The 11,978-nt window shown below is 35.4% G+C and overlaps 2 protein-coding genes across 6 annotated transcripts in view; one reads left to right on the top strand and one right to left on the bottom strand.

The window, feature by feature from the left end:
- Positions 1 to 35: 35 nt before the first annotated feature.
- LOC114359441 (formylglycine-generating enzyme) lies at positions 36 to 2,640 on the top strand. Its single transcript, XM_028313852.1, has 4 exons — positions 36 to 648; positions 722 to 893; positions 970 to 1,129; positions 1,206 to 2,640. Exons 1-4 carry the CDS (start codon positions 114 to 116, stop codon positions 1,344 to 1,346), a joined length of 1,008 nt encoding a protein of 335 aa, XP_028169653.1. The 5' UTR covers positions 36 to 113; the 3' UTR covers positions 1,347 to 2,640.
- Positions 2,641 to 2,726: 86 nt separating this feature from the next.
- LOC114359440 (elongation of very long chain fatty acids protein AAEL008004) overlaps positions 2,727 to 11,978 on the bottom strand; it is a 26,842-nt gene continuing 17,590 nt past the window's right edge. Inside the window, exons 1-10 of one of the 5 annotated variants that reach the window (XM_028313848.1) lie at positions 9,481 to 9,499; positions 9,182 to 9,250; positions 8,585 to 8,667; positions 8,346 to 8,453; positions 7,259 to 7,342; positions 6,262 to 6,318; positions 5,696 to 5,938; positions 4,191 to 4,343; positions 3,337 to 3,530; positions 2,727 to 3,306 (exon numbers count right to left, since the gene is read on the bottom strand). In XM_028313848.1, coding sequence (XP_028169649.1) covers positions 3,363 to 3,530; positions 4,191 to 4,343; positions 5,696 to 5,938; positions 6,262 to 6,318; positions 7,259 to 7,342; positions 8,346 to 8,453; positions 8,585 to 8,667; positions 9,182 to 9,239 — 954 coding nt within the window. In that variant the 5' untranslated portion in view covers positions 9,240 to 9,250; positions 9,481 to 9,499 and the 3' untranslated portion in view covers positions 2,727 to 3,306; positions 3,337 to 3,362. Of the gene's footprint in view, positions 3,531 to 4,190; positions 4,344 to 5,695; positions 5,939 to 6,261; positions 6,319 to 7,258; positions 7,343 to 7,677; positions 7,759 to 8,345; positions 8,454 to 8,584; positions 8,668 to 9,181; positions 9,251 to 9,343; positions 9,539 to 10,416; positions 10,477 to 11,978 lie in introns of those variants that run through there. The other 4 variants (XM_028313851.1, XM_028313850.1, XM_028313849.1 and 1 more) reach the window with 4 other exon arrangements.

Below are 11,978 nucleotides of genomic sequence, written 5' to 3'. Positions count from 1 at the left end.
AGACCTGACAGCTGTTTGATGATTGACATTTTTGATTTGACGTTGATTGATAACAGCTGTTGTTTAGAATGTTTTGATAACAATATTTTTCATAATTTTTAAGAAATCTAACGATGTTTTACTATATTTTGACTATTTATCTACTGCTACAATTCGTACAAACGTTTGAGAAGAAAAGTGATTGTGGTTGCAATGCTTTCGATGAGGGTCGTAAGTACTCTGCTGAGAACAACTTTTTAGAATCTATGAATGAAAACTTGGAGCAGTGTCATTCTAATAGCGAATTAACTGATCCAAAAGATATTCCAAACGAAAATATGTTGCTCATACCTGGTGGTGAATATCAGGTTGGCACAGACGACATCGCTATTGAGACCGACAAAGAAGGGCCAAAAAGGATGGTGAAGTTAAGCAAATTCTTATTAGATAAATACGAGGTGTCAAATAGAGATTTTGATCATTTTGCCAGAGTAACAAATTATAAGACTGAAGCTGAAGTTTTTGGAGATAGTTTTGTATTTACATTATTTCTTAACAATACATTTAAGGATCAATTAAAAGATTTTAGAGTTGTACAGGCGCCCTGGTGGTATAAAGTAGCGGGCGCAAACTGGAGACATCCTCACGGGCCTGATTCTGAGATATCAGGTAGGTGTAACAAAGTTCTGTCAGCAACATTATGTAATTTGTAACGTAGCATTTATGTCCCTTTTGTTCACAGATATTATGGACCACCCTGTGGCACATGTGTCATGGTCAGATGCCAAAGCATTTTGTAAGTGGAGAGGAGCCCGTCTCCCAACGGAAGCTGAGTGGGAGGCAGCGTGTCGCGGTGGACAACGCAACACCAAATATCCTTGGGGTGACAAACTATTTCCGAATAAAAAACATATGTAAGAAATAATCACAATACTTCAGTCTTTAACATAAATATGTATTCCTCTTTCATCATTTATAATTTTGTTTAAGGGCAAACATCTGGCAGGGTACATTCCCCACTCATAACTCAGCTAAAGATGGATTTATTGGCACAAATGCTGTAGATTTATTTCCTGAAAATGGTTTTGGACTTCATAACATGGCAGGAAATGTTTGGGAGTGGACTGAAGATCCCTGGTCAGAAGAAAATGTAAGAAACATAATAATTCATTAAATATTTGAGTAGGTATGTTTTTTGTATAACTAATGTATTACTTTTATTCCAGCCAAAAGAAAAGGTAAAAAAGGGTGGTTCATATCTATGTCATCGATCCTATTGCTACCGTTACCGATGTTCGGCAAGATCACACAATACAGAAGACAGTTCTGCTGGAAATCTTGGGTTTCGCTGTGCCAAATCTTTTTGAAACAAGTCCCAGCTAATATGCAGAATAGGTGGCAGCCAAATTTTACCAATTAAGCAGGCAGTACTTAATAGTTACCTAACGATCAAATGTACCTGCCAAGCCTCGCATTTACGAAATAGATTGTATTGTCTAATCCTAAAGATTTTTTACCCAGTGTTTTAAAAAAATTGTATGATTTTTTTAAAACACTGAAAATTTTTAAGTGTTACAACATGTATAATTAGGGATTATTTTGTAACTAGTCTTCCAATTGCATTGGTGGTTTACACATATTAGCACTTTTGTGTAATGTAATGTTATTAACTAAAAAAAGTTGTAGAAAGTAGAAGCAAAATGATCCTAGCCTAGTTTATATCATACTAGCTAGTCTAGTTTATATCATACTAACTTTCCGCCCGCGGCTTCGCCCGCGTGGAATTTTGTCTGTCACAGAAACTTTATCGCGCGCGTCCCTGTTTCAAAAACCGGGATAAAAACTATCCTATGTCCTTTCCCGGGTCTCAAACTATGTCCATGCCAAATTTCATCAAAATCGGTTCAGTGGTTTAGGCGTGAAAGAGAGAGAGACAGACAGAGTTACTTTCGCATTTATAATATTAGTATAGATAAGAGATTTATTTTATTGAAAATTGGTATAATATAATAATACTTAATATCCTATGAGAAAACTTTAAATTGTGCACAATTATTCCAATATAAAAACATGAATTACAATAACTAGAAATAATATACTTAGAAATCCACTATTTCCATTGAGTAAGCTTAGTCTATCTTATATTTTGTTTTTACGATTTATGTTATGATTGTGAATTTGTAATTTACTTACCTACTTTAAATATTATAAATATTGCAAGTCGATCTGATACTTAATAAAATTAATGAATGAATTGTTTCTGTTGAAAATTTATTTTATTGCACAAACCTTTATTCACAAATCCAAACTTTGGTGTACAAAGAGCTAAAGGTGCTAGGTGATAGTTGGCCGATTCATTGGAGCTGGACAGAAATTAATATAAGCGGAATTTATTAATAATATCAGCTTCAGCTCAAATGATCAACCTGTTACTGCAACACAGAAAAATAAACAACAAATGTTATATTAATTATACTTATGTATTTATTTGCATATCTTTGTATAAAAATTACAATAGGTACATAAACAGATTTCATTGAAAATTGAAAAAAAAAAAAGTATAAAAGTGGCGAGCTCAGTTTATGCTTAATATTACAATCGGACAACACTGTTTGGTGGAAGAAAGCACCGTATAATTTGGTAAGTACATAAAAGAAAAACGGAAGACTATAAATAAAGGAAGAACATGATAGCTAATTCTAAGAAACCCGTTAATTTGATCTTATATATACATAATTTTGGTATTAAATAAGAGATAAATTAAACAAAATAAATAAACAACACAACCGCTTTAGTGTTACATTCTAAAACTACATTGCGAATCAACGTTCGAAGTAAAATACAGTTATTGTACTTAAATACGATAAAAACAATAATATTCATTCATCAGGTATAATAAAGTCAACGTATAACAACAAAAAATGTTGCATTTGAAACAATAACGTGTCGAGACAACACATTGAACTAATCGCATCGGTCAGCGACCGCAGGTCAGCCGTCGCATCGCTGCGAGGCATCGGTCAGCGACCGCAGGTCAGCCGTCTCGCCGCGAGGCATCGTAACTCAAACTAAGGCAAGGTACTCAGGTCGCGAGCGCGAGCACCGCCGCACCGTCCTAACACTAGAAGCATCATCGCCGAACTGACAGAGTACAAACGCTATGCGATCACAAATCTACCTACGCTATAATTAAAATAAAAATTTACACCGTACCGTCTAACCGTATGTACACTAGATAAAAATCACATTTATCGCTAACGTCAACCGTCGGGGGGTCGCGAGTCCGGAGCGTGCGGTCGGCCGGTGGGCCCCGGGCCGCGGCGTCAGTTGCCGGTGGGCCCCGGGCCGCGGCGTCAGTTGCCGGTGGGCCCCGGGCCGCGGCGTCAGTTGCCGGCGGGCAGCACGGTGCGCGCGCGCGCGACGCCGTGGCCGTGGCCGTTGCTGTAGCCGTTGCGGGTGCCGTTCGCGTACGCCTCCTTCAGCATCGTGGCGCCCGCCACCGCGCCCGCGCCCGCGCTCACTGGTGCCGGTGACCGATCACGCGCACGGACCTGGAATAATCACGAAAACTTCAAATATACACTTAGAAACTTTAAAGGCTAATGTATAATCCACCTAATTTTAAGCTGCATGTGTCAAACAAGGCTGTATGTTTCTTTAATAAAGATAAATATCAGCCATTTCGTTTAATGATTCAGAAATCAGAAAGGACTACTATGCCGAGAGGTCCCGGGTTCGATTCCCGGCCGGGCAGAAATTGAAATGATTGAATTTTAATTTCTGTGACAGATCTGCATGTTACTATGTATTTAAAAAGTATATAAGTAGTATATCCGTTATGCTAGCACCAATAACACATGCATATATGTTGCTTACTTGGGGCTAGCTAGCGCTGTATGAAAATTGGACCGAAGATTTTATTTAATATGCTCTTTTTCTCTACTTAACTCTATTGATAGAGTTAGAGCGGAATAATTTAATGGACGAATGTGGAAGAAAGTGAGAGGCGATATAAACATGCATAAGGAATGCCTTTCAAAAACATGCAAATATTTCCGACACCGGATCTCCTGCATAGATAACATCAATTTATGAAAGCACTATCTATTATCTTGAGGCCAAATTGTTTTACTTTTATCAAGTGCTGGATGAATGAAAAAAAAAACGAAATAATAAATATTTTTTTCCATAAACACTATGTCGATAATTACCTTAGGTTTAGAGTAAGACTGGTTGTAGAAGTCTTTGAAGAGGAAGAAGAACATGACTGCGTGCATTCCGATCCACCAGACGAAGGCCCGCGGGTAGTCACAGTCGATGAACAATAACTGGAATGCGTGCACCATTATTCCTACGAATTGCACCTGGAAAGTAAAAAAGACAAATTATTAGAAACGTGTAGGATGTGATTTTGTAACTAATGTTAAGATTGCTTATCTGCTATATTGAAATGGTTTTCCAAATTTTAATTAGCTATTTCATCTGACCATGTAAGTAACCAACGGCCTTGGAATAGAAAGCGACTGGAGCGAGGCTTAATAATTTATTGTTAACACATAAACAATGACATTACATCACTAGCCATTACACAGACCCATTACAAAATAAATAAAATATTGTTCAGCAAAATAATGCTAGTCTTTTGTTTTCTATAAGAATACAGAACGTCATTTCAAAATAAAATGTCTGCTTTATGGATTTTTAACATCCTCATAAAAAATAATTAAATTAAATTAATCATATTGGGGTCAGTATTTAAATATCGTATCAGTGTTTTAAAATAATTTTCCTGCATTTTAGTCTCATTTATCATACAGCCTCGAACTTCAATGTCATCACTTATTACTTTCGACGCTCTGATTTGAGGCGAGGTGATTCCGACGTGCGTCACCGATGCTGCGATGACCTTTCTACAGCAATTAAATCATTGCACTATTACTTTGGAGGTTGAGCGGATACAATCGCCGGCTCGTTCCAACTATTCTATTTTACAGTTAATTACGCAAAAAAATACATCATTATGTTACATCAAGTCCTATTATACTATTCTCGGAGCGCGGAAGCGTTGTAGATGGAAAATTTAGGATTCACCCACAGATCACAGAAACTAAAGGGAGATGTGACAAGGGGGCGGGGCCATTTGGGCATATAGATGACCCACGCTGAACTGTCCCACTAAACTCAATGACAGGGGGGCGTTACCATCGTTCAACTATATGGTTTCCAACTTGGCAAAAATCTGAACCAGCGATCCGGTGTTGACGGTGGCGCCCCACTGTCAATGTCATCGACAGGATAGTCCAGTATTTTGGAACTATAACACACTAGCTGAATACCGCCTTAATGGCAATAAATAAGCAGCCTTTTTTTATTTCTAACGGGATAAAAAGTATCCTATGTCTTTCTCCTGGCTCTAAACTACCTCCCTGACAATTTTCAGCTAAATCGGTTCATCCGTTCTTGAGTTATAAGTGGAGTAACTAACACGACTTTCTTTTATATAGATTGCTCGTGACAGCAATGATGACAGCAGCGACGTCATAATGTAAACAGTTTACATTGCTTGCGTAGTACTAAATTGAGTACTAAAGATTATTCGAACGTTGAGTACCTACTTATACAACAGTGGAGCACATATTTTGATTGCTTTACTTTGTTTCTTTTTTGTTTCGAACTCAGCACATTAGTTGGCATCTCTCTATCTCTATGGACTCACCATTTGCAGGGTGGTGAGGTATCTCTTCCACCACAAGTATGGCCTCATGTGGGGGCCCATGGCCGCGAGCATGTAGTACGAGTACATGATGATGTGGACGAAGGTGTTGAGGAGCCCGAAGAACGTGGAGTGGCCGCCCGGCGTGAACTTTACGCCGAACCAGACCGACATCGGCATGACGCCGTGGTGGATCACATGTAGCGTTGACACGTGGTCAAACTTCTTTCGGAGCACAAAGAAGATCTGCCGACGATTGATGAAATTAAATAAAGAGCATTGGTCAGTGTTTTGTTTGACAAAACCTTTTTATAAAGTCCGGTCGCCGAGCAGATATAATTTCGTCCAATGACCCCAAGCTACTCACTGCGGTCGCTCTCGCACTCACTGCGGCCACCCGTCATACGGTCGCGGCAGCAATATAATTACACGCGAACGATAAGGATGGCTAGCTTGGGGTCATTGGACAAAATTCTATCTACTCGGCGACCGGACTTTAGTAAACGTTAATTTATGGGTAAATGTTATAACTAAAAGTTAATTAAATTGTAAACCGAACATTTGCTTACCGTATCAAAGAATTCTGTGAATTTTGAGAAATAATACCACCAGCAAACGTTGACCATCTGAAAAGTGCAGAAAATAGTTAGTACATAATTTTAATCAAAAATAAAATGAATTAAATCATTATAAGATATAGTAAAACTATAATTAAAAATCATAAGTTGGTATTTTTAACTGTCTGTGCATGCTTATTTCTTATCTCTGTATTTATGGAACCAAATAAAATTCAAAGCGAGTACTTGAATGATATGCAGTCACAGACAGTTAATTTTAAATTATAAAATGTGGCTCGTTAGTATTGGCGATACAATGTGAATGTAGGTAAGTTTCATGAATTTTGTTAGATTACTATTGTTAATGCATGAGTTGTGATATTTATGTACTTCTTATGTGAAGTTTTGTGGACTGATGCATGAAATGAAGATGTATGAGTGTATTTTTGATGGCTGTACATTATTTTCATGGGCGAATTAAATTTCTAATTTATTATAATATTCCGCAATACTTGCAAGTTAACTGGTTTATACAATTAAATTATGTAAATGTATATCAATTATATGATGTATTTTTAATGTCAATTTGTGGGTAGTCTCAACTGTTTTTAACCCTAAAAAAGTAATTGGTTTCAACCATGTCTTCACAGCATAAAGTTCAAATTGATGTGGGCTCTGTGGATACCAGAGCCTGGTTAAGGATTAATTTTGGATTTACAATTTTTAAGTGTTATGTAAACTAATATTAACTTCAATAAAATCTTAGAGGGATGTTGAGAAGGCGAAATTGATGTAATGTTTATTTTGTGATTTGTCAAATGTTTTACTTCTGAGCTAAGGGAAAACAAATTACAATCAACAAGCGTTTGCTAAAAAGTCAAAGCTTGTTATTAAAGTTTATCAAAAATGTGCATCATAGTATGAAAAGGATATTAGAGGGATCATGGAAGATCTTTTGGCTAATGAGTTAAAAAAGGGGATAGTATAAAAAACTAAATTGATAATTCACCCTCATTGTTTGTGGATGTTTGGAGTGGTCGACTGGCTGACACTGATAGCTATACCTGCCTGTGAACCAGCCTGATGCCCCGATCTGAAACAATATGCCGTCACCTCACCCTAGTTATTTGTATATTTACATGGTCAACACATGTTTATTGCATGTAATTGACGTGTTATCCACCACAATAAACTATTATGATGTGGAGTAGTTGGCGCTACTGTTAGTCTTGCAACTAAGCGGACAACTTGGAACTTATGCGATCACTTTTACAGTCGCTGATGCCGCCTGTACCTCTGGTAAGCTATATACAAGGTTATGTACCTGTGAATAAATGCTTAAACTAACTATGGCTATGTACAGTGAAGAGCTGTTAGTTCGTATATTTGCCAATTTTTGAGGTGTAGTAACACCAGGTTTTCACTTACTCTATTGGCTATAGGATTGTCTGAGTAGTCCACAGGTTGACACCGAAAGCTGTAATGTTTCAGCCAACCCCCCATCAAACTCTGGGTAGCGCATTTAAAATTAAAAACAAAGTTTAATCAAGCATCATTCTTTAAAACACAAAAGGATAGTTAGATAAACTATTGTTTTAGAAGATAATCATATTAAAAATCACTAAAAATAATGTTATGGAAAGGTAACATTGTTACATATTATTATTCAGTTATTGCATGTGAAGAAAATCAAATCTAACTGTGCATTAGTTAAGAGCTACTCTAATCTACTAAGTAGAATACAGCAATGACTATTTTTCCATTAGAATAATTTCAATCGTAACATTAAGTGTGTAATTCATTAGTATAATAATATGACAATAAATGACAGTAACAAGCAATACTCGCTAGTTCAACTTTGGTTGAAATACTAAATTTACATTATTTTATTGCATGTAACATTATTATATTTATTTTTAGTCATGAATAGTTTACAAATTATGAAATAAAAATTACTTACTGCTTTTAATAAGTGATCGATATCCCATAATATTTAATGGGATTATTAATTTTATTTTTCCATACTTAACATCTCTACTGATTATTAAAAAAGATGATTAAATTTCATATTCATGGAAATTAGAAATATATCTCACCTCATAAAATAGCCACGTGCTGAACAGGACTTGGATAAAGTTGTATGCTATTAAAAGATTTTTTAATTCATAAGGTTTTCTGTTTTCCATAAACCTGGGTCCTATAACCTGTAAAAATAAAAAATTCTCATTATTTAATTTAAAGACAGTCAAGACGTAACCCAAAAAAGTGATTCTTGATCTATTTTTTTAATGCAGCGATAAATATTTTTCTGCTTTGTGAATTAAATTAGACTCACCTTGACTAGATAAATATAGCTTAAGCAAATTATTAATGTAGGAAATGGAGAACTCATTAGGAACCATGGATTTGTCCGAGGATCTGAAAACAAAAAACAATTAGGAAACTGGACAAACAGGTTACGTGTAAACTGTAAATACAGGCCATTTAAATTGATATTATAATGGGATATCAGTTTGTGAACTTTCATGTAAAGAGCTATGATAAACTCACATCAGAGAGGTAATATTGGTCAGAGGGTAGTAGTATTCATGAATTATCAACAATAAAGAATTTTCTTAATAACTGATAATAGACTCAAGATGATTATCGCCATTAAAATTACGAGTTTAAATCCTCCTAAAATATTAAAAGAACCTTTTAAAGCATTATTATTCTGCTAGGTAGTTGAATATTAACTTTATATTTTGTAGTTTTGAAACCACTAATTAACCTGTTGTTTTTACCGGTAAGAACAGTTTATTTAGAAAAACTTTGTAAAGTTAAATACTTATTATTAAAAAGAATAAGTGAATTAGCGAGAAAAACAGTAATAACTGATAGATTATTTAGTATTGCACTAGTAGATTAAATAAGTGACCAGGATTTAACTTACCTCCATATTTGTCCATTATTACGTGCATGTCATTTATGTATTGTAGTATTAGCGCCATAGTGGTTAAGTCTGAAAAATGATAATAATTTTAATTGAAACAAGTGAATTTTGTAATAAAATATCCCGAAGTAGTGACAAGGGAGGATCGAGTTTTTGCTATACCTAGACTAAGAGGTAAGCAGCACACGCGTTATTTAAAAACTAATACATATTTATAAGATTTCTGTCACATTAACACATTAAACATGATTGTTTAACAAATATCCAAAAAATCGAATCACAAAAATAGGTTAGCTAACATCTCCCATAGGATTTTTCGACTGAACTAGTGATTGAAGTTAGACAGGATAGATGGCGTAATCGGCTCGGCAATAGTGATGTCATGTCAATGCATGGTGGAAGGAGGGGAGACCACAGTGCACAAGGCGGTCAATTCTCAGATCAGCGACGAAATAGTACAAGGATACGATGTTATGTAAAGTGGAATCGACATTGCTCGAGGTGGGATTCACAGCCTTTGTCGAAGACGAGTCCCAATTCCCGAGGCTAGGCTCGCGTTTCTTACGACTTGCACAAAACGCTAAAGAATTTTATGAGAAAAATCATTATCGTGTGAAAAACGGCGCGCGATGGTTTTTACACTGAATACTATAATGGATTTATACTTAGTTATTATTTTAATTTATTTATACTTATAGTAGGTCTAATTTGAATTGAGCAGTTAGCGTAAAAGTAGTAAAAAATATTAACGGTTTGAGAATTTATAACGCAAAAGGCCATTAGCCTAAAGACTAACAGATCATGATGGTTTTAGTTTGTTTGTTGAAAAAACATATAAAAAATCTTAATTATTTAAAAATCACCAGGCAATAATGTTGATGGCATTAACTCCATCAGTACATAAAGGTTTGATAAGTTAATAGATACAAATCAATTTAGTAAACAATAAAATAGATAGTTTGCTTTAAGGAATGGAATACTATCAGACACAGAATACCTACGTCATGAATAAGAATTAGATAAGACTACTTTTTAGGTCAAGGTCAAGGTCATAAATAAAATAGTGATTAACATTGTGGTACAACAGACCTAGCTACCTTTGTTTAATTTCTGTGTCTGAGTATATTACATAATACCTACTTACTCTAAAAGCTGTAGGTATTATTCTTTGGGTATGGTAACCAAATAAGTAGGTAAGTACCTACTAGGTTTTTCCTACATATATTGACACTTACATTGTGAACTAAAACTAGGAATCCGAGGCAATTTCGCCTACAGCTTGGCTGCTCGAATATCTGAAACAAAAAAAAAACAGTGTTATGTCGCACTGAAAAAAATAAGCAACACTTTGTTTGTTTAGGACGGAAAAAACATATTATTAGGACTTTTTGCAGGGTTACGCAAAGTGTAACCCAGCCCTAATGTCTTTAGTAGGTAAAGGGAAATAGAAAAGTGAAAAGTGGGAATAGGATAATACTTAGAAGTATAAGATAGTATTTTTGACTTTTGGCCGGTAGGTTGGTCGTAGTACTCTCGTAGTGGTCGGATTCCGTAGACATTACTACGTAGCGTGCTACGGGCGCTACGAATTTTTTTATTTACACGTACTTAATCCTGTCTGTGTAACTATTCGCAAAGGGAACATAATTAATTCTGACATAGAGCAAAAATAATTAAAATATTACAAACTAAATATTTTATTATTTTAGTTACTATCTGTCCTTTTATTTCTAAAGTATTCAAAGTATCTTTTGCGGTTAGTCACTGTAACTTGAAGACATCCATCAGTTTCTGAAAACGTTTACTCAGGTAGATTAGATACCTACATTAGGTGTTACATACCTACAAAGTGTTATGCTACGTTATACGTAGATAATATTATTTCCAATAATTTAGTAAAGTCCATTATTACTTCATCTTTTGAAAGCTGATTTTTATATTTGAACTCTACACGAGGTAAAATTGGCTAAGTAGTTGCTAAAGCTAAATCAATTTTCTGACTTCACCATACCATTTATATGACCATGTTAACATGGGCTAGTTTCGGCTCATATACCCATTTACCTAACACCCTGTATATGTTAATTAATTAAGCTTATAGAAAAATGATCATGAAAATGAATGAATGTTGATTACTTACTTTTATAGTATGTTGGTACTTTACGCAAACACTACGCCTCAACCCAGAGCAATGACTTAGAGACAATATTTATACGATTGTTTAAATGGTTTATTTTATCGGGTCAGATGACCTAACGTGATATTAGTAGTATCGAATGACTGCGATATATGTTGCAGAATGAAATGAGAGATACGAGTCTTAAAATTAATTTAATGTAGCAAGTGTCGTCTTTAAATTTCAAGGTTCAGATTTAAATGTTAATTTTACAAACGAGATGAATTATTACTTAAATTTATGTGTCGGCGAATATTATTATTATTATTATTGGTTTTTGGGCCTTTATTTGCGCCAACTCGACCAGGTTTGATCTATTGTGGCAGCCCTAGTCTTTAAAGTTCACTGCTTAGTCTCGTTGAGTCTATAAATTTCCAGATTCTTTGGAGCGTGATATCTGCTATCTCATCCGGGTGCATGATGTGTCGCCCGAGATGGATACTTCTTTTGCTCATAAGCGGGAAGCATGAGCAAAGAACATGCATGGCCGTTTCTTCTTCTGTATGGCAGAATCTGCACAGAGTTTCCTCGGTCATGTTCATGTTCGATTTATGTTTGTTTAGTTTGCAGTGGCCGGTCAGTATTCTAGTCACTGCACAGGCTTTGTATCTTTTGAACTTT

Source organism: Ostrinia furnacalis, unplaced genomic scaffold (assembly GCF_004193835.3).
Source record: "Ostrinia furnacalis isolate ACB-3 unplaced genomic scaffold, ASM419383v2 OfSCF4391, whole genome shotgun sequence".
In the NCBI taxonomy this organism is placed as follows: Eukaryota; Metazoa; Arthropoda; class Insecta; order Lepidoptera; family Crambidae; genus Ostrinia; species Ostrinia furnacalis.
The sequence above is the reverse complement of the archived record's forward strand: the minus strand, read 5'-3'. Positions and strand labels throughout refer to the sequence as shown.